This window comes from Hippoglossus hippoglossus, chromosome 21, assembly GCF_009819705.1.
Source record: "Hippoglossus hippoglossus isolate fHipHip1 chromosome 21, fHipHip1.pri, whole genome shotgun sequence".
NCBI classification, from domain to species: Eukaryota; Metazoa; Chordata; class Actinopteri; order Pleuronectiformes; family Pleuronectidae; genus Hippoglossus; species Hippoglossus hippoglossus.
In genome coordinates this window covers 6717839-6741421 of record NC_047171.1, presented here as the reverse complement: position 1 = coordinate 6741421, position 23583 = coordinate 6717839, and the positions used below count along the sequence as shown (strand labels likewise).

Here is a 23583-nt window from a genome sequence, read left to right as displayed (position 1 = left end):
AATATGTATACTTTTCATTGCGATGGGTTTAATCTGGGAAGTCCATAAGGAGGCCCGGTTGTGTGGTTTCAGCAGTGAGGTTCTTAACTTCGGCAAAAATCTCCAGAGGAGCTGTATCATGTGGAATCTAGAAAGTCGGCCCTCTGGTTTACCAAAATCAACTTAACGTCAAGATCGACTGTAAACGGCCTGTCGGCTAAGAGGCTTCCAACTGTGTGCCTTCCAACTCTGTGAGGACCACACACTTCTTCCAAGTCTGTGAATGTGACATGAGGAGATGCCTCTGGGAAACTCTGCTCCCTTGTCTCCCATGTTCCTGTTCCAGGAGCACATTGTCGCTGAGATGTGGTGGGAAGAGTTGGCAGGCACAGCAGCCACAGGGGGAAAAAACAGAAAAATGTTGGTTTGCGGCTGCTGATGAGCGCGGCCACATTGTTTACTGTGCGATTTTGGTTTGAACAGGTGTTGCTCGAGTTATCGTTTTTCACTCTGCAATTGTTCTCTTCCCTTCGTTTTACATTGTTTATGCTTTGGTAGGGCGGTGGGCAGTCCGCTGGTGATGGACCCCAACAGTATCTGCAGGAAGGCGAAGCGTCTGGCGGGAAAGCAGGCCGAGCTGTGCCAGACTCAGCCGGAGATCGTCAGCGAGGTGGCCAAAGGGGCCAGGCTCGGTGTGCGGGAGTGCCAGTACCAGTTCAGGTACCGCCGGTGGAACTGCACGAGCCACAACAAATACTTCGGCAAAATACTGCAGCAAGGTGAGTAAATGACGAATGCAGTCTTGATGCTATGACAGCTTTGTGTCGTTCCCTTTCCTATCTGCGCTTTGCTCCTTGTGTTTCTTGCTCGTCCATCCGTTCAGTATAAAGCTGCAGCCACCAACTTGTTCGCTTGTTTAGAGGAAAGAGTGCAAACGTGGAAGCAGCTCGTGGTTCTGTACGAAAGGAAACACATACTAGCACCTATAAAACTCACTAATTAACATATTATATCTCAAGAAATATGCTGATCTGTGGTCTTGCAGCATATTAATATATATGTGTACAAGTTTATGTGTATACCACATTTCAACAACAAGGCAATTGTGCAAAAGTGCATTACATAAAATATACAGGGCATTCAAAAAGACAATAATTTAAAAAGAAATTAAAAAGAGTTACAATTAATGGAGGTGGAAAAACTAGCATATCCCAAAATATTCCTTTCAACAAGTCACATTGGATTTTTGGATTCGGTGAAAAAGTGAAAACCACAGCATGTGACTCTCAGATTTCTGACCGCCGATCTAGACGATCCGATCTGATCTGATGGAAGAGAAATTAATTCCCATAACCATCATTGCTCTCTCCACCAGTTCGACCAAAACTATTTCACATGATTTTGAGCCCATGCATAAAAAACGCATTCAAATAAAAATTGTCATGTCCTCATTTTTCCAACTGCGACTGCCGAAGGATCTGAACCCATGACCTCATGACCGCAGCCGGCGGCCTTACGTCAACTTGAGGTCAGATCCCTGTCTAATGGCAGCTCAACAGACAAGGGCAGCTGTTGTATTTCAGACCAGACGTATTCACACTTGACTGACTCTCGTCTTCATCAGATCGGGCACGCTTGAAATGATCAACTAACATCTTAACATCTCTCCTAAGATCTCCTGACATCTTCCTGCCGCTCTTTGAAGTCTGTAATATAACTGATGCTGGGTCAGCGCTGGGTCTTTTGCAATTACTGTGTTGGATTTTCTCTCATATGATTAGATTCATAGAGAACTGCCTGTGTCCTGTTGGAGTGGTAATACAGAGGACTTTCATCTGTGTGTTTAGTCAACAAACAGGCAATAACTAATATTATAACTCAATAAGTCTTAATAAGGCCACAATAAAGTATTGAAAAAAACATTTTTGAAGATTTGTGATGGATTCTCGACTTCAACGCAGGCAAACAAGATTCCAAGTTTCCATATGGAAGTAAAACACTCAGACAAGCAGAGCAACAACCATACAACTCTAAAAATCCCTTTATAAGTGATGGTGACACACTCCAGTGACAATGCAGAACCTTGTATTTTCCAATCTCCCTGTTGTCGACCTACCCAGGCTAATCGGCCGGACCATAGTCAGGAAGCACAGGGGAGACTTGGTGTTCTGCCCTCGGGCCAAAGTTGGCACAACACAGGAACTTGGGTGTTGTAGAACTTCTAGTTCACAGATCACATACTGCTAAGTTCTAAAACTGGGTATTTAGAGCTTACGCGAGTAGCCTCCACTATCGTGAGCATTTATACAATTGGATCGTTCTGCAATTACCCCGCCTAGACACTAGTTGGCAGTGTGGTTTCTATGCCGATGTGTGTGTACTTCAAACAATTGTTACTAAACCGAATGGATACATTTCTGATTAGTGAAGCCAAAGTGTCTCAAAGGCCCCCTGGTGGCTGGCCGCAGTGTAGGTTATCAACCCTGCCTCCTCCATGCTAGTGGATGGGACATAAGCCAAACTAAAAAGTCAAAGTATACGTTTTTTTTTCAAGGATGGTTTCAGTCATTTGATGCTATCAAAATTTAATGAAACAGCATTGACTGCTGAGACGTGTATTGGTGGGACCTTGTTACTGCAGCACCATCCCTGAAAGCTTAACTTAACAATAGTAAAATAACTGTAACAAGAGGAGAGAGGAAACTGATTGAACTGATTGAGGCGGAAGAAGGTGGAGTTTCCACACGCATCCGCACATGTCTATAACTTGGAGCTAGCCCCTGAATCCAAGATCCCTGAATTATCTTTAATGGGTGATCATCCAAAACATGCTGCTTCCCCTCGGATTGACCAGCCGCAGCCTTTTAACATGACACGTTCAGATCCATGAAAAGGAGAAAAATGATATATCAGGTGGTGGTCAACTTAGCAATATATTACTTTTTCAAATATATCAGTGCATTGCACCGATGACGTTTAATATTAGCGAGGTGGTGATATTATTGCTTTTCGTTGGGACAAAGACAAAAATCGGGTCCCTGCAATCAAACCCTGAGACCTGAGCATCTTTTGGGGATTTCGACAGTAGGTCTACGTTTGTCGGTAACTCATGTAGCTGAAGCTGACATGTTTTAAATGCATGTTGTTTTGTCTCTTATCTCATCTGAATTCATGACTGTACCAGTGTTGCCAGTGTCTCGGGCAGAGAAACAAAGGAGAGAAAAAAGAATGAAGACAGAAAGATAGATTGAGAAAGAGGGGAAGAGTGAGACAGAGGGAAGGAGGGCAAGAATCTACCAGTAGGAGACAGACTAGCAATTAATCATAAATTCCAGCCTGTCTACACGGGAGGCCAAAGTGCCTCTCTGTTTTGAAGTCTTTGTCCTCAATTACCTGGATCTGCTCTTAATGCCTGTTTATCATGAACTACCAGTAAACGTCACAAATTAAAGTGCCTTTGTGTTTAATGGACTCTCTCTTTAAGTGCTTTACTTAACCTCATTGACCTCTGTTTGGGGTTTTATGTGATTATAGACAATTATTCTGACGACAAAAGCTTTTCTTTGTGGAGCAATGAGACAATCCTGATGAGAACAGATGCAGTCCGCTGTCTGATTATCCATCTGTGTGTCCATGCGGGTGGCGGGCAGACACAGGATGTTTCATTGTGCACTGGGGACGGGGTTATTCAGTGACACACGCCTCCGAACTCCGCGGTGAAAACAAAGCCACAGGGTGTTTGGGTCTGGAGAACAACCAACACTGGCTGCACCACCTTTTTTTCTGTCTCCACTCTGGAGAAATATCTCCAGGCTATCAGGCAATTTTCAGCCATTATTCAAACATAAACCTGGCTGCACTTGTGTTGTGCTGCGTGTTCCCCCAGAAGATGGGACTCGCTGTGTGGCGTGGGTGCACTGCTGTGTGTCAACGTGTGTGTCTGACTGAGGAACAGACTGTGTACTGTAGCTTGTCAGTTGAGGAAGAAGATAAGTACAAGTGATTCCGTTTTTTATGACTGTACAGCTAACAAGCATGTGTGTGTGTGTGTGTGTGTGTGTGTGTGTGTGTGTGTGTGTGTGTGTGTGTGCGTGCGTGTGCGTGTGTGTGCGTGTGTGTGTGTGTGTGTGTGTGTGTGTTTGTGTGTGTGTGAAGACTATCATGTGTATGTGACTTTGTGTGCACATATGTGTGTGTGTTTATGCATGTGCCTGTATCACATTCCTTCTTTTGGATGATTAACATGATAATGATATATTGTTTATCTAGCCACATGCAAAACAAACAACACACACACACACACACACACACACACACACACACACACACACACACACACACACACACACACACACATTTCCCACCTCATATGTCTTCACTCTCACCATATCTGTGTGTGCATAAGTGTGTGTATAAGTGTGTGTGATTGTGTGTGTCCGAGTATTTAATTTTTTTGTTTTGGATGACGAACATGATAATGGATACATTATATATATATTTCTATCCACCTGCATGGCAAATAAACACACACACACACACACAAACACACACACACGCAGACACACGCAGACACACACGTAGATGCACGTGTGTGTCTGCGTGTGTGTGTTGGTATAATAGGGGTTTTAGAGGATTTCACAACATTCTGAAACTCACATGTGTGAATGAATGAACATGTCGACACAAGGAAGACAACTTATTATGCCTCAGAATCAAAATGTTCCCTCCTCTGGACATGAACCTTTCAGGCACAGTTGGCTCCGAAACACAGTTGAATTTGTGGTTTCTTGTCATTAAGTGGTAGCTATTATCATCTTCTGCTTGATCTCTGCTCTGTTTAAATAACACACACAGCCTGGAGCAGTCATGCCTGGCAGTGCGAGCCAGCCAGCATACAGCAATGCTGGTAATCACATAAGGGATGCTGCGGCTTTTCTTTTGAAAGTGAGATTGTGTGTATGAATGTGTGTGTGTGTGTCTGTGTGTGTGTCTGCTCGTGTGTGTGTGTGTAACACCGCACTGCTGTTGAATTAACAAGAACTTTCGCTCTGGGCCGTACAATGGTTGCACATTAATTAAACCAGTTATTAATCATAAACCTCAGAGATTTCTCTGTAATGTTGTTCAAAGGTAGACACACATGTATATAGACATGTATACACATGTTTACAGCTTCACACACATTGTGTTTTCCTGTTCTATATGTAACTGGCAATTATAAGAAATGGAGAGGAACTACTATAGCCCACTGTGTGATTGACAGTGTGAATAGGTGAGTCTCCCATACCTGATAATGGAAGCATGCCAAACCTGGCAAGCACACCGGGGGTGTTGCACATAAAGTGCTGATCGAGTCTAAATACATAAAACAATAAATGACAGGATGTTGTGTTTTGGTAGCGGTGAGATAAGGGAGCTACCGTGGGCTGGTTTCAACACCTGTGCATCACTTTCTGTAGAACTCTGTTTGTTTTAGTCCCATTTGTGAGCAGTTGCTTTCATAACTTTTATCCTTTGAGGGTCAGGGGGGCTGGAACCAATCCCAGATCGCCACAACCTCTTCCCCATGCAGGTAACAGGTGACTTAATACATGTGAATGCAAATAGATTTATGTTTCTAATGCACAAAAAGACCGATCATATTCATTCAAATCAATCTATTATTATTGCAGTTTGTGGATTTCTACACCTGAGATTATATTGGTAGCTGCACCCCCCCCCCCCCCCCACCCCCCCCCCCCCCCCCTTGTCCTCCAACTCTGATACTTGGGAATTTGACTAGACAGCACCTGATGTGATCATCGGTCGCTGCGGGTGTCGGCAGATGAACCAGACCTCCCTCGTATCTTGGCCTAAAAGTCAAACCATTAAAAGAGTATGTGCTAATTCTTGCAGAAGGGCCTTCTGGAATTAGAAGCAGACATAGACAGGCCCAGACACCGGCCGTGGCAGAGAATTTACTTGGAATTCATGTCTCCGAGGAAAATATGAAACAGGGCATTTAAATCATCAGATTTTTGATCTTGCTTCTTTTACACATAACAATACTTTCGATTTTCTCTGTCTCTCTTTTTTAACCCCCTGCTCTGTTGGTTTGGTTCTGTCGTCTTTCTCTGTTCACTTCTCATAGGATCTTATTTTTGCTCCAAGTCAGCAGGGGAAAAAAAAAATTTAATATATGTCAAGTGACACTTCCCTCATGCAGGTCTCCTTTATGAAAGGCTGTGTCGCACCAGTTCATCTGAGGACATCTGGAGAGGCTCCCGGCTTGTTTGGACACAGCTTATGTTATTATCACCACATTGTTCTAATAATGACTTGTGTGCTGATGTTTTACACACGTGTCTCTGAATAACTCCAGGGATGTTTTAAAGGTGACACATCTCGGTTCCAGTGGGTCGCTCCTACTGAAAATCTTTTCTGCTGAGCAGCGGCAGCAGCAGAGAGGTGTGGTCTTTTTGGGCCTGTTGCGCGTACACACACACACACACACACACACACACACACACACACACACACACACACACACACACACACACACACACACACACACACACACACACACACACACACAAACACACACACACATCATTGACTTAAGTCCCTAAAAGAGCACAACCCATGGAGACCCAAATTGTGTCTCCAAAGTAACACCATGATTAGTGTCACTTCAAAGTCCCCACCGTGATATGAGAATAAGTACAGACACACACACACACACACACACACACACACACACACACACACACACACACACACACACACACACACACACACACACACACACACACACGGTTGTAGAGAGTCACTTACACAGTTTAGCCTGGCATCAGTCAGAGCCAAACCTAAACAAACGTAAACCACAAGATAAAAAACATTAAACAAACAGAGTATTTGTGAAATGTCATAAATGTTTGATATCTACATAAACCAGTTCTTCTCAAACGCACATTCCAATTCACATGCACGCACACAAACTTGCACAAATTTGCCTGCATTAGAGACATCTCTGGGTGTTGGGGTGCACAGCTGGTATTGATATCGCGGCGTGCTGGGGTGTGCAGGTTTTGTCGCACGCCATCCCCTCTGTGTGTGTGTGTGTGTGTGTGTGTGTGTGTGTGTGTGTGTGTGTGTGTGTGTGCGTGCGTGTGTGTTACCATTCCTAATGAATCCCATTCTCTGAATCATGCGATATGGAGTTGGCAGTGTTGACGGTGGTGACTGCACGCTCACCGCCTTCCAGCTCTTTAGAAAAAAAAGTCCTCTGCTCAGTCTCCCCACACACACACACACACACACACACACACACACACACACTGGCTGAACAAGTGGCTGTTCTTCACTCTTCACTCGCCCTAATACATTTGTTTTATGTCTTCTTTTTGTCTTTGTCTGCTTAAGACGCAAATCTTTAAACATGTCACACTCAATTGCACGTCTCCTCTTTTAAAAAGGCTCAGTAATATCCAGTTTTTAGCAAGTGTTATTCAAACAGGAATAAAATGGTGCATTTTGAGGGACTATTTACAGCAGCATGCACTCAATGTTCTAGTGCAGGGTTATTCAACTTTAATAGCAAGTGGGCCAAATAGTAAAATCACTGGGGGTTCTGGTGCCACACAGAATATTAGTCAACTACTGTCAACAAAGAATTCTTATATCAGTAGATATATTACTACATGGTATAAACTAGTGACATGCATTATTATAATCAATTCCAGCAGCCATCAGTCTGTACAAAAAGTAGGAAAGCTATGATGAAGGACTGAAGGACATTCCACCCCAAAATACTCAAATGTTTTTTGTGACAGCGCCACACCCACAAATATATAAAACAAGATGATTATAGTGAAAAAGGATTCATTGAATTGAAGTAGCTCAGACAGAGCTTTCCATCCAGAAAGATATGGGTAACCAGCCAGTGGGGAAAACCAAGCAGCTAAGGGGGTCCGCAGGCGAACAAGGAACGGGAGCAGATAAAACGAGGCTGCTCAGAGGTGTTGTAGTTTTATTATTCTACACACATATCAGCCTGATTTGAGGACCATAGTATTCTGGGCGATAGAAAATTTCAAAAGGGCCGTTTCCAGACTGCAGGCCACTTGTTGTACAGGCCGGCTCTTTCATGGCAGCAGGACAGTGTTGAGTCAAAGGGGGAAATCATCTTTAGTTGTTAGAGCAACGTTAAATTTAATTCAAGTGACTAAACACAGAGGTTTAAAAAGATTTTAAGACTCTGGAAGTTTTTAGATTTCTCATAGATCTACTGTCTTAAAGATTTTTCATCAAGAAAGTTTGTGGTGACAGTAACACAAACAGTAACAACAGCAAAGTGAATTCATTAGAATGCCACTCCTGAGCGCATCCTTGTTAAAAAGAGAATGATGGAGGGCGTTCTCTTGTTTCAGCCCAGCAGGTCTCTTTTAGATTATTTCTCTCTTTCCCTCCGTCGAGCGAATGACAATAGCAGCTATAACTGAGAACAAAGATGTGTTGAGCTGAGGCTGAGAGCCGTGCTGAAGCCACCGGCGAGGACAGATGATCAATTTGCAGTTGTGGCAGGACGTGCCTTTTGCCAGGAGGGTTAAGCTCGGTGCCCAAAATAAACCAGCAGCTGTGGTGTGTATATGAGTGTACGAGTGTGAGACTGCATGTGTGTGTGTGTGTGTTTGTGCATGAGAGAGAGAGAATTAGCCATCCTCTCAGCACTACAAATCCAGTGACGCTTGAGATTGCAGTAATGGACCAGGAGTGAGACAAAGGTGCTTTTATCCTGTTCCATGTAGCTGAGATATTGACGGGCTGGATGGTGGGACACATGCCTGGATGAATAGATGGATGGAAACAAGCTTCTTGCACTCGGGGCCGCTCTCTCTCTTTCCTAGTTGTTATCCCTCGATTGATTGTGGAGGACACGCGGGATGATCAAATACAAACACCCCCCCATGTGTCAGTGAAAAAAGTCAACAGATGTCTGGGTGTGATGTGGTGAAATGTGTGCGTATGTATCATGGAGATGTACTGTCACTGTGTCATAATGAGGATGTTAAATGTTTTCAAGTTTTTGACCTGCAATTTTAATGAAGTGCATTAACTGAAATGATGAAGTTATTAAATGAGTGAAAGCTGGTTCCAATCCTCAGTTTTTGAATTTTGGCTCCGGCCTGTTTTAACTTAGATTATGAATAATTCCTTCAAATACAGGTGTATCACTTAAGTAATTATATCTCTTAAAGATTAAACCCTTCTCTTATATGTCTCTCTCACTGCAGATATCCGGGAGACAGCCTTTGTTTATGCCATAACGGCGGCCGGGGTGACCCACGCCGTGACCCAGGCCTGCAGCATGGGCGACCTCCTGCAGTGCGGCTGTGAGGCCACCAGGAACAGGGCCCCGCCGAGGCCGCTCTCGCCCTCGTCCTCCTCCTCCTCCTCCTCCTCCGCCCCTGGTGATGGAGTCAAGTGGGAATGGGGGGGCTGCGGAGATGATGTGGAGTTTGGTTATGAAAAGTCAAAACAGTTTATGGACGCCAAGAGGAGGAGAGGCAAGAGCGACATCCGGACGCTCATTGACCTGCACAACAATGAGGCCGGGCGGCTGGTAAGAGAAAGGAATTCCAGAGTGTGTCTGTTTTTCTTTTGCATTAATATTTTGAATTGGTCGAGTTAAGAATAAATTCATCATAAACATTAATGTAACAGCATTAAAACTATTCATTCCACTACAACTGTGCTCAACCCAGGGCTGATGTTTCCCTTCATATTAGCACCAGAGCTGCGGCTTGCCCTCTGGAATACTTTTCATTCCACAAACATGCAAGAAAGAGAAAGACATCGCTCCCGGCCAGATCTGTGTAGCGCCGTAAGCCGATATTCTGACAAGAATCAGGTTTCTGAAACACAAAAACAAGAGCGTGCCACACATTTTGTTTTCAAGCCTCCGAGGCAGGTAGCTTCTAATGTTTCCAAAGCCCCTGTTCAAGTTTAAAGTTCCTCTTTGTAGCTCGTTCGAACCCTGGATGAGTTATAGGCACGACAAGCTACCGAAAGAATGGGGGGGATAAAGTAGCAACTCAGATTAAGTTAATTATCGTGTTTGCACCGAAAATTTATAGTTTTTGCTCCAAGATCCCATTTGGTTTTGGCTGTGAGTGTTTTGTTGATGTCAAGCTCGCTGCAGCCACCTGCAGAAATGTTGACACATGTACGAGCGAAACACCGAGTTATAAAGTTCACTTGAGTCGGGGTCAAAGGCAGGTAGAGAGGAAGAGAGAGAGAGAGAGAGAGGAGGATTTGGGAGATCGTCCATGCATGCACGTCTACTTGTACGCACACTTTGCAAATATGTGTGTGTCTGTGTGTGGGTGCATGGGCAGGTGTGTGTGTATGTGTGTATGTGTGTGCGTGTGTGCGTGTGAGCGTGTGTGATGGGTTAATTATGTGCAGTATAAGTGAATGATCTGTTGTCAAGGCTTGTTAGATGTAGGAAGGCCAGAGGCAACGTGGAGGGAGAGGGGGGGTTGTGGAGTTAAATTCCTTCTGAATAGCGTCTGCTTTTATCTTACCTATCTATCAGTGTGTGTTTGAGTGTGTGCATGTGTGTGTGTGTGTGTGTGTGTGTGTGTGTGTGTGTGTGTGTGTGTGTGTGTGTGTGTGTGTGTGTGTGTGTGTGTGCGTGATCCGGTGGCTTTGTCTGTGATGTATCATAAAAACATACTAATAAATTACTTCTTTAGGACCCATTTGTCAAGAGCAGTTCTTCTGCACTTGAGGGTACGAGGTTAAAAGGGTCTTTGCCCCTGTTTTTTTCAGTTTGATCAACCCTCTCTCTCTCTCTCTCTCTCTCCATTCTTTCTTTCCACCTGTTTGCCCCCCCCTCCGTCACCTCTCCCCCACGCAAATCCCCTCACCCGTGCTCCCCCTCCACCCTTTTCCTTCCCAGGCGGTGAAGCTCTACATGCGGACAGAGTGCAAATGCCACGGACTGTCGGGCTCCTGCACCTTGCGCACGTGCTGGAAAAAGATGCCTCATTTCCGCGAAGTAGGCGACCGTCTGCTGGAGCGCTTCAACGGGGCCTCCAAGGTGATGGGAGGCAACGACGGCAAGACCCTGATTCCCGTGGGCCAGAACATAAAGCCGCCGGACAAGCAGGACCTGATCTACTCGGACGAGTCGCCCGATTTCTGCCTGGCGAATCGGAAAACAGGCTCGCTGGGGACACGAGGCCGCATGTGCAACAGCACGGCCATGGACATCAGCGGCTGTGACCTGCTGTGCTGCGAGCGCGGCTACCGGGAGGAGACGGTGGTGTTTGAGGAGAACTGCCTGTGTCGTTTCCACTGGTGTTGCGTGGTCCAGTGCAAGAAGTGCCTGGTCCGGAAAGAGCTCAGTCTCTGCCACTGATGAACTGAGGTTTGAGAGTTGTCAGACGTAGTTAATTATAGTGACTTCTGTTACTTTTTGAGGTGCGTGCTTTAGTTTGGCTACAGTGTGAAAGAAGGATTTGGGTTTTTTGCACCAGTTTCAATCAGAAAATGCCCCCGAAAATTTACTTTCAGATAGTGTTTGACTTCCAGAAAGACATGAGATGCTGGAAGGTGCAGAAGGTCAACACAACCACACGGCACCAATGGAGAGATGGACAAAAAGAAGTCAAATAAAGAAACATTTCTTTTCAGAACTACCTATTTTTTATTTTTCTTGTTTATGAAAAAGGACCAAAGAATGTGAAAATATGTGTTTTCCATCTAAATGAAAGAGGAAGGTCGATGAAAGGAGGAACTAGACATGATCAGCTGCCTTCTCCTCCTTCCACAAGTTCAACCAGCGTGTCATTGATCCGCCTCATTTAATTGGGCATTTCCCTATGAAAACAGTTAGTACCATGGTTTTAAAAAGTCGTGCACGTACTGGTATCTATTAGTCTATGCTGTAGCATCCCAGAAAAGTAATGGATCATTGATTTCTGCCTGTTCACCTCCAGTGTAGCTGCAACTCCGTATTTTATCATTCCAAAAAATCTTGCAAACTGTTGATAGTACAGAAGCAGTGTCTCAGTTACAGTCAATGTAACTATAGCAACACCAAACCCCAAAAAAGGAAAGATGCTGGTCTTGACTTTCTTTCTACTACTACATACAAAAAAAAAAAATGCACCAAACAAAGGGAAACGGTATCACATTATCCAATTTGAAGAATAGTGTCAACACTTTTGGTTTTTGCAGGTGTGGACTCGGCCTGTCAGCAAAGACTGTTATTTATATATAGATATGATGACAAGACTACTCACCTCCATCTCTCTCTCAGAAGCACTTTGCATGTGACGGCTGCCATGGACTTCCTCAGTAATTGTTTGGCAATAAAACCTTTTTTTTTGGGAGTCGGCTGTTCCTTGTTCACCAAAGGAGAAAAACCTGTGTTGACAAGATGTTCGGTAATCGAGAAAAATGTATATGATGTGTTTTTTGTTTATCTGTTATGACATACAGGGCTGATGTAATAATGCACTTTGGATGTTGGCTCTCATTCGATAGGTGTGTGTGTGTGTGTGTGTGTGTGTGTGTGTGTGTGTGTGTGTGTGTGTGTTGTGTGTCCACGTGTGGTCATCTATGGCAATCGGAAGGTTCCCGGTTTGATTGTGTTGAGCGTGTTGAAATGTCCTTGAATGAGTGTGTGTGTGAGTGGGTGAGTGAGACGCACATTGTAAAGCACTTTGAGTGGTTCACAGTCTAGAGAAGTGCTATACAAATGCAGTCCATTGACCATGCGTCTGTGCAGGTAGGCCAGTTATCACCGTACCCTTCAGTGGACAGTTCCTTTTATATATATATATATATATCTGTAAGTTGCTGTCTGACGTTAAACTGCATTGTGTTGGTTATTAAAAGCACACGGCTCCGTGACTCTCTGTCTCTGGGCGAGGCAGACAAGATCTTTTTTTATCTGTGGTTGATTTCCAGGGGGGAGTGTTTTTTCCCCCATAAACCTATCATGTCATCTCATTTACACGAGAGTTTTATTACCAGACGATGTACAGCGACATATACTGAACTATAATACTGCATCGCTTGCATTCATCTTGGCTGTTTGTGTTTCGGGTGAGCGTTCAGGGACAGGATTATATTTTACCCTTGAGGATTCAGAATCATCTCGTTGGTTATGTGTCATGTTGCGGATTTGCCTGATCTTCCCACAGTATCCTTATTCGGGCCAAAATGAAATCACCACCTTTATCGTGGACCGTTATTCTGATGTGTCCACTTTGTTATCCGACTGTTTGTGTCAGCAGTCACTTTGTCCTCTTAAGGTTCTGCACATTTATAGACTATTGTGATTTTATCTTCACCCACTTTTCAGCAGAGATGAACGTTTGTATGAAAAATGCCCCAATTTTCATATTTTGCAGTTAGACAGCACAGAAGTCCTATAAAGTAAATATACCAGTAACACACAGATGAGTAATGTACATTTTATCATTAGCGATGTGGATTGAGCAATATCATTTTTTTTTTTTATTCTGGCAGAACAATAAATCTTTTTCCAATCTTGATGACTTGGGTTTCAGTTTATTATCATCACTGCAGCTTTTATCATAATGACACACGGCCCGAGGCGACCTTACACCTCATGATCTCATGCAGTTGTGTTGCTGTGACCTTTGTCCTTCTCCTTGAATAAAATTACACTCAAGTCACTCTGTGCTTATTGTCTGTGAGGTGATGCCTGTGTCAGATTGACTAGATTTAGTGGAAAAAGACACCTAATGTAGCCAATGGGAGACGGTCATAAATACATTCCTATAACAAATGTGGTAATAAGGACACAAATCAATGACAGATACACAATTCAACACATTTTGTGGAGCAAATGTCACAGAATTCATCCGTTGTCATATATTTCATCCTACAGATTTTCTTGCTCTCTCTGTATTCTGCAAAAATCATTTCATATCTGGAAGTTACACTGTTACAAATTCATGTTTTTGTTTAACTTTCTGTTTCTGTTTGCAGTGCCTGACCCGTATGAGACATGAAGTGATGAGACACTGCACTTTGAAGCCAATATATTTGAACAAATTCACTATTCGAACCAAAAAAATATAGATTTTATAAAATAAAGATCCTCATACAAGACCTAGACATATGTACATATTTCCCCTTTCATACGTGTTTTTGTGTAACAGTGAGTGTATTTGTTACTTTGTACTTTGAATGTGGCCCAATCCTGACAAAACCTATTGTTCAAACCAAAACTAAATATGACACAGAGTTTTCAACCTGTTAAAACGAATTACAACATTTAAATTTAAACATTAACAGAATCATTTTAATCACATCTTATGTCACTTTTCCTTTCTGGCTTTCCTCCAGAAGTTCCAGAGGAGTATTTCACACACTGTCTGAAGTGTAAGGTTTTCACCTCGGGGATAATTTTCACCAGACTGGATTCTTTATGCGCCTCTGCCTTGATTAGATTCTTTCAATTCCTTTTGTCGCTTAAAAAAAAAAAAGAGTGGTGTTGTTTTGAGGTATTTATGCTGTAGAAAGGGGGGGTGGGGGGGGGTGGCCTGTATTAGTTTGAGCTGCACAAGTTGACACAAGTTCTTATTTTCCTGGAATTTGTTGCACAGTGGTTCTCAGCAGTCAGGCCGGCAGTTGTGTGGAAGACATGGAGAGGTAAAGGCCAAGGAGGACGAGGGAAATGCCTCGGACCCCTCGTCTCCTCCTGTCTCCCCCAGCCTCTCCTCTCCTCTCCTCTCCTCTCCTCTCCTCTCCTCTCCTCTCCTCTCCTCTCCTCTTCTCTCCTCTCCTCTCCTCTCCTCTCCTCTCCTCTCCTACTCGTCTTTAGGCTGAGCAGGTATTCAGTGCTGCATGGGCAAAGCCAGAGAAAATAGACAAGTGAGCGGATAGATTTACTGTAGCACCGGTATAAATAGATCTGCCTGTCGACATCTGTGTGCATGTGGCAGCATGTGTCTGTCTTTGTCAGTCAGTGCATGTGTGTGTGTGTGTGTGTCTGTTGGAGTGCACGGCCAGGTTAGAACGGGTGTGTTTTTCCATGTGTCCCTCCGAGAGAGAAATAGTGCCTGAGGAATGCAGCGTCGTCCCCACCAGAGATGAGTTGTGTCTCCACCTACGCTGACTGTTGCATTCTCTCACACACACACACACACACACACACACACACACACACACACACGCAGCCTCCCACAAAGCATTAATGAAGGGTTGCCACTGTAAAAGGCTCGATAGTGTTACGCTGCAGACAGTCATTTCCGTAGATCAGTCAGATAAATAGAGTGCCTCCATGTCTTATCTCCTGCAGTGGAGTGTTGGTGGTCCTCTGCTTCTATGTTAAAAACAACAGGAGATGCAAAACAGGAGAAATAAGAGGCGCCGTTTTTTTTACAGAAATAAGAGTAAAGGGAGGGAATATTAACAAATAGAGAAAAAGGAAAGGAGGCAGAGGCTGAGGGGACAGAGAGAGAAAACTTAGATGTAACCCGACACTATAATGCCTTTCCATTTGTGTGAACTCTCCTCCGATCCTCGATCCATCTCGCAGTGAGATGTTGCTTACACAAAGGGCACATCCAGAGATCAGCTCTGTGTGGGGTTTCATCTGATACCAATGACTGTAATTACAGAAGCGGGGGAGACAGACAGAGAGAAACTTGTTTAATACAAACCGTGAAATGAAGCAATCTCACTTCTTTTTTACAGGGTGAATTATGCACTAAAAGTATCATCCATCAAGCTTCCCAGAGCCACGCACACACTCTCACATTAGTGGGCCTCCTCGCAAACACACACGCAGGCCCAACCTGGGCCCGGGCTCAGGGTGTTTGGGAAAGACAGGGATCTTTATGAGCTAATGCAGGCCCTGGAGGTGATGGCTCAGCTGCTGCCTTGCTTCCACAGCCCACCCAACTAGGTGCTGCTGGTGCTCGGGGATTTAAAAGTCCATTTTGTGCACATCAATGCATCTCGTGGCTTTTAGGTGCGGCGTTGCCTCGGGACCCTTCATGTACAGTACGACAAAACACATCAGGAGTTACTGGAGTCGCCCTGAACACGAGGCGAGGGCTGAGCCTGATAAATTGCAGTGCACATAAAGGCCCAGTGAGAGAAGATTCATCATAAAATGTATTTTTGGCAAAGTTATCCCACTCCTTGAGAAAAATAATGTATTAGAAAAAACTTTCTTTTGCTCTGGGAACCTGTCGTCTTCGCATCAATCGGGAGAAACGGGTGGATGGGTGGATACACGTCAAGCTGACCCCACACACACACACACATTCAAACACACACACACACACACACACATATAGCGATTTTGTAATTCATCAAACTCCAGACCGTAACCGTTTGTCCCTGCACCCCCCATCCTCTTCTTCTCTGTTATCTCGGGTTGTGAAAACATGGCTGCGAGAGGTGTTGGTGGGAGACGGAGGGGGCCTGCTGTCTACTGTGGCTGCTTTGGCTCCGTATCTGTTCCTGTGTGAAGACGGGGCAGGTTTCTTTCTCTTTGGGACAGAGACAATAAACAGGGGCTGTTTGTGCAACAAGAGTCGTGGGATGCCTTGATGGGAAGCAGACGACGTGCTCGCTAAAGTGCATGCACATGTGCACCGGCAACTTGTGCTGCAGTTTGTGAAGCATCTTTGCTATTTGCCTGCTTCTCTAAGAGGAGGCTGAGCGAGCGGCACTCGACACAGGTGCCAACTTCAGCTGCAAGTGGCTGCTACAGTGTTTGAACACAGTACTACACCAATAAAGTGGTCATTTAATGGCACTAACACAGTTTTACAAGCTGCTTTCATTCAAGGTTTGCCAGGTATATCTGTTTGGACAATACTTCATGACACAGACTTTCGAATAAGATAAGATAAGATAAAAAAAGATAAGATAAGATATGATTTGATAAGATAAGATAAGATAAGATAAGATAAGATAAGAAATTCTTGTAACAGCTCGCTCCTGAATATTAAGTCCTCAAAATATCTGTGAAAATAAAGATAAATAAAATAAACTGTATTATGAATGAAAATTAAAATATAAACTGTATATGTAGTAAATGCAGAACCTTTGCAAAATAGAAATAACAATAGAAATGAAAATAATATAAATAGTTAGCGTAATACGAAACAAAAGTGGCAGTAAAAACTAATGATAGTAGTAATAAAGTAAATAAATGTGGAGTATTGCAAATGAACATGAATATGTTGGGAAAAATACACGATAGTATATAAAACAGAGTAATATTGCGCATAAGTGGTGGTATTCATTCTCAGTGTCAATGACAGTGGCCTTTCACTTCTGTGTGTCAACACAAGATGGCGTCCTTGTAGCAGAAAGTTGATAAACTGTCACGCTACACCCCACCAGGCATGGCACACTGCACTGAGAGGACTAATCATAACAATGACAACCAAAAAAAGAATATTAAATATAAAAGAAAGAGAATTGAACTTAACAGAAATAAACCAAGAATTTAAACATAGCATAAATGAAATCATGACATAATGGATTAAAACGAAACATGGCAGAAAACCCAGAACTGGCTTCAATCCCCTCAACTCTTCTGCCAAAGCAGCCAAGTGTACAGTATTTACACCATGTTTGCTTATGTTACAGTGAGTGTGTGTATGTCCACTTTCACAAGTGTCAGACAGAGGAGGAGAGATTTTCTATTGACATTTTGAGCTAAGTTACACATATAGTTTTATCCGACTGTTCTGCGATAAGGCTTTGTAAACACATTCTTGGATTGGCTGGGCCCGCTACCTTGCATACTTCCAGTGTGTACTTCCACACACACACACACACACACACACACACACACACACACACACACACACACACACACACACACACACACACACACTTAGACTTACAAACGTTTTGAGTAAACAATGTCATGCAGACATGTTGTAGCCTAATCATCCCTAATAAGAGATACTCAGAGGTAAGTGCAGCGATGAGGAAAACAAGCACTTTCAATCCCTGTAAACAAACAGACTTGGTGAGTGTGTGTGTGTGTGTGTGTGTGTGTGTGTGTGTGTGTGTGTGTGTGTGTGTGTGTGTGTGTGTGTGTGTGTGTGTGTTTGTAAATTCATACATATATGCATTCCGTATGGTATTTGTAAGAGCAGCTTGATTTTCTGCCCCAATGCTCCTACTTTTCCCAGACTCTCCCCGAGACACATTCCTCACGTTTTAACATTTTTGATTTCATGTGATTTAGATTTTTGATACAATACCAAGAGGCGGCAGGTGGAGTTGAAAGTTGAAAGCACGATTTGAATGTTTTCCTTTGAGCTGAAGAGACAGTGGTCAGTTCAAACCATGTGAGGGACGAGGTTCGGCAAAGGTCACGGACTGGGCTCAAATCCAGGACGTCATACCACACATCACCACATGGTGTGACACTGAGCCCCAAACCGCTTTCATGAGCCAAAAATGGTGTTTGGTGAAATAAACACCTGACTGCATAAGTGGCTACATTGAAGAATAAAATGAGCAGAATGAGAAAATACAGCAAATTCTAAGAAATTATTATTATAATTCATTATTGTGCCCCTTTTAAAAATCCCAATCTGAGCTGTTTTTGAAATCCACAATTACTGCTCAAAACTTTAGTTGAACTGAGCTCATAAAAAACGACTTTCACCTTGTCCCTTTCCCAAAAAATACAACCTGGGAACTATTTTCTTTTCCAATCACCAGAGGACAAAAAAACACAAGGAAGTTTAGCATCCCCACTGTTTTGTTTAAAAGGATCCTCAGTGAAGTTTCCCCTCCTCTGGCGTGTGTCCTCTGTGCATCATCTCGGGATCATCCAAAATAAAGCCAGTTCTCACAGCCCCGGGATGTTTCAAGTCTCCTGCAAAGATGGGTTAATTGATTAGAACCACGCCGCAGTCTCGACTCGGGGATTGCAACACAGAGACAGCGCATTACACCGATAAACAACTTTGTGACAGTTCTAATAACATCCATGTGTTACTGGCACAGGAAGGTACGGCGAGCATTTGATCCGTGGCACAGCCGAGCATGTGTGGGTGTGTGTGTTTTTCAGATTTCTGAGATAAAATGAGATGAAGTGATTGGTGACACAGTGCGTGAGAGAATAACAAAGTGGTAGTCATAGTGAGCGATGTCCCGCTTGTGCTGTAAGATATGGAGCCACACAGTGTCGTATTGTTGCTTCAGTCTAAAAGACTCGGAGGAAGGAGGGAAGGAAACCAAGTTTCGGGGGGGGGGGGGGGGGGGGGGGAGACGACCAAAAATGCTTTCATACACATTCTCTTCTTAACTTTCTCCTTTCCAGACCAGCACTTCCATCACTGAGGCCAATCGATCTTCCATGCTGATTGTTTAACAGGCAGCCCTGTCATTTGTCCCAGGCTCGCTGTGGTGTAATTGCACATCTGTCCCTTCCTTTTGCACTGTTTGTCCTGCTCCCCACATTTCACACAAGATCCCTCACAAAAAAACATGTGTCCCTGCATGCAAAAACACACAAACACCCGTTCTCATTGACAGCCCCTGTGCACCCGCGCCACTTTTCTCCTCTCCCCGTCCCGCACGCTCGCACAAACACACACGCTCGCACAAACACACACACACGGGCAAACACACACAGACGGAGCCAAGAATTTGCTTGTTAGAAGTTAGTTACTAGTGTCGAGCCTTGTAATTGACTAACCTCTGCTCCGCCGCGCTCTCCTCCGCTTTGCTTATTTTCGTCGGCCCGGGCCAAAACTCTCCAAGAAACGTGAACTTCGCGTGAACTCCCTTCACCGGGAGACGCGGGGAGAGAGAGTGTGACAAACATAACTCCTGTCAGTTAATATATACGGCACAGTGTAGTGTCCCAGTGTTGTCGGCCCGTGTGCTGAGAGAGAGAGAGCGAGGTAAAGAAAGGCCAAGGTAAGGGGGGGGGGAAACACAGAGAGAGAGAGAGAGAGAAGATGAGGGATTTTTGCAAAATGGCCACAAGCTATCTTTAAATGACTGCATGCTGTAATTATTTCTGACCTCCAATCGTAAATCCTATCACCGTACCTTCTACTTAATTTGGGACGTATGAGATCCCAGGTCGAGAGCAACAGTGGTTTTGGGTTCACGATGGTCCCCGCGCGTGCATTAAATGGTGAACGTAACCATGACACCCGCTCTGCTATTTCTGCAACAGTGAGGTCAATCGTCAGAAGTCCACGGCAATATAGGGAGGTCGGACCGAAACTAATGGAAGCGCATGCACTATATAAAAAAGCACAAGGTCATGGCACAATGGGAGCCCTCTGCAGTGTTAAGGGCAGTAATGGACGAACTTCTCCAATTTTAACTTTACAAGTATATGACCGACGTAATCAGACCAAGGGGTTACCATGGTTGTCGCCCAAGCATGAAAGCGGCAATGCAGCTGAACTTCGGAGTTAACAGGAAGGAAATAATCTGGCGGTTGAATAGAACCAAGAGGCCTTGACAAAGCCTTGGAAACCAATTTCATCTAACTTATCCAACATTTATTCACATTCTTGTTGAGGATGAAAACATCAGTTCTACCCTTATGTCGATATGTTAAGTATGAAGCACCAGCTGATCAATTTAATTTAGTTTAATTTTCAATTAATATAGAAGATTTTTATTGCTCTTTAATTTGCATGGTACAAGAGGGATGGGAAAACATTTAGTATTTATTGCAGAGGAAGGTCACATGATAATTAAAGGTGGGCTCGGACATTTTGGGGCCTTGGTCCTGGTCAGATGCTCACAGCATCAGGAAAATGTCAGAACATGTGTAAAGCATAATGTATGAATTCTGCTGCAGAAATCATGTGTTTTTGTTTACAGCACATTAACAATGTCATCTGCCCTCATCAATAAAAGCTCTCGAATCTCGTTGTCTTCGTATACCGATATATCTGTATTATTTTAACTTTTTTCACTCATTCTGTGAATTTTCTAGACATTTTCTGTATTCTCTGCAGTATCCTCACATGGGCTCATTCAGACATTTGCATACTCACACACAGCCCCTCTGGAAGACCTCAGGAAACTGTCTGGAGTTCAGTGCATGTCTGACTGCGGGTTTTGGTGTAGAAGACTTTATGTTGAGCCTCAGGCAAAGGCTACATGACAAATCCAGTTTTAACACTTACTGTGTTAAGGCCTTAAGCCTCATGTGAGCTTAAAAACCTGTAAAAAAAAAATTGGAGCTGACAGAAGACAAACAGAAAAGACCACAGAAAAAAGTCATATATATTTATGTATTTCACTGTAGTGGTAAATCACTGCTGTTCCGTGATACCACACTAAAAGTTAATGGTGTGACGGCACAAGACCATAGACTATATATTCACAAATACAGTATGACATAATGTGTTTACATGGCACTCGCCACGACTGTGAAAACTTTGCTCGGCCGTGTCTCTCCCTGCAGGACAATAAAGTTTCAATTGAACCAGACAGTGCAACTCCACAAAAATACCGGCACTGTTGGGAAAACTCCATGTTTTAGTTTATTATTGAATTAAACGTTCAGCAGGTTCACATTTCGTGTTGCAGAGCGAGTGGGTGTGAGCGGTGCGAGATAAAAATAATAAAGGCTTCAAGGGCTGCAGGAAAATCGTGTTAAAACAAAAACCTTTAGGCTCAAAATAGGGGACTATGAAATGAACCTGGCATGAGCATTTAACGAAAATAAAGTCCGAACGTCTCTAGACACAGGAGTCGAGTTGGTCTGAGACCAGCGGGGAAATGTTTCCCACATCATTTTTAACGAATGTAACTGAACAGGAACACACTCTCCGGTGAAGAATGAAAAACAATTAAAGGGTAATGTGTGTGTGTGTGTGTCTGTGTGTGTGTGTGTGTGAGGGAGAGAGAGAGAGAGAAGAGGAGAAGCACAAAGACAGCAGACCTAACTCTTTGGCAGAGGCCTGCAGACCCGATGGAGGTTGTGTGTGTTATTATGTGTCAGCCTGTGCACACGTTTGTGCAAGATATCCTTTTTCACTATGAATAATGTGCAATAGGTCGACAGCGTGAATATGTAATGACTATATATGTCGCCTGCTGGGGCCTTACATTTGTCATTCAAATTAAAAAAAACAAAAAAGACAGGGGCCCAAAGGTCATTATCCCTGATATGTTTTGCAAGTTCAACGCTCCATTGAAAACTGCTGTGGTTTAATGTGGCCCGAGATATTTGCTTTAACCACCATGACTACTCAAAAAAGGGTTAATCATCATGTTTTAGTCTTTATTTCAAAATGAAGATTTAACGATGATAAAGATAAAAGTAAAAGTTACAAATTCCCCTCGCCATTTCAGAACACCCCAAATTATTTTGGATTTACTTTCTCAAGGGTTTTACTTACTCTGCACAGTAAATAATTATGACTTTGATTTGTCAAAAATAAATTAAAGGTTAGAATAAAGTAGACACACTGCACATTCATACATTTTTCCCTCCTGTATTACAATCATGTGTTAAGTGCCACGTACGGGCGCAGTGGCAGCTGTTTATTAAAAGTTGCGTAAACCAGTTTCACACAATAAACAGCTCGCTCACAGATAGCACAAAAGAATCAAGTCGATAAACATGTCAGTCAGCCGTAGCAGTAAAACACCTCTGGGTGTACTCAACAGAGCAAGGCGTGGGACTAGATATGGATTCAACTCTCAATTCTGCATGTGAATCTGCAGAACCTGTGGGCGAGGGACAGGATTTTGGGGCCCGAAGTCTCCTGGTGTCACTTATAGGTTTCACGCAGGTTAACAGTCCGTGTGGAAATGAAAAGAGGCAGAAAGAACACCTTGACCTAAACGCACCAGCTATTTAATTTATTTGTATTCATATGCAATAATTATGTCTATGGACTTACCATTAACATTTTCTGCTTTTAACATTTAATTTAGAAACCCACTTTTATCATATTTTCATAGTTTGGTTTGCAGGATCACTTCACAGGGCCACTCGTGATCTCCTCCGTGTTTGATCCTCCGAGTGGAGCGAGGGGAGCGACACATGAGTCACATTTCCAAGGGACTGTGATTCGGTCGGTCACGTTTTTATTAGTCGCGATGACAGCAAGAGACGCAGAAAGACGGGAATGACAGAGTGCGACGCGTCCCAACTGCAGAACTCAACACAAAGTCAGAAAAGCCAATAAATCTCCTCACAGGCCTTGAAATAATTAAGCACAAAGTTGTCGTCCCAGCCAAATCTTCCAGATCAGGGTGCTGCGATAAATCCCTCGAGGAGAACTTGATGTGGTATTGTTTCCCTGATCTTCTAAATTTGTGTACGGCAACTTAATTGCGTCTGAATGCTGAACTCGTGTAGTGTTTTACTACTCTGGTGACTCCATGCTGGCAGAATGCTCGCGTCCCTCCACTGGTGGCGGGGGGGGGAAGAAACCTTTTTATTTGTGGTTTCTGAAATCTTTATTCTAAGCTACTCATAAAGCACTGAGATGAGTGATATCATGTGGTCTCCATCAACAATGGAGACTTTTTTGTTTGACTCTGTAGCCGTTTATATCGGAAGATTAAAGGCCGTGACACACAGGGAAGGTTAGAGAGTAACGA

The 23583-nt window shown here is 43.6% G+C and overlaps 1 protein-coding gene across 2 annotated transcripts in view; it reads left to right on the top strand.

Annotated features, from left to right (window-relative positions):
* Window positions 1-23583, top strand: part of wnt6b (wingless-type MMTV integration site family, member 6b) — a 38389-nt gene that overhangs the window by 9498 nt on the left and 5308 nt on the right. Inside the window, exons 2-5 of one of the 2 annotated variants that reach the window (XR_004612516.1) lie at window positions 538-758; window positions 9252-9580; window positions 10922-11487; window positions 22939-22942. Coding sequence is in view for 1 of the 2 variants with exons in the window: in XM_034574355.1 (XP_034430246.1) it covers window positions 538-758; window positions 9252-9580; window positions 10922-11383 (1012 nt within the window). In the remaining variant the exon portion in view is untranslated. Of the gene's footprint in view, window positions 1-537; window positions 759-9251; window positions 9581-10921; window positions 11988-22938; window positions 22943-23583 lie in introns of those variants that run through there. The other variant, XM_034574355.1, reaches the window with a different exon arrangement.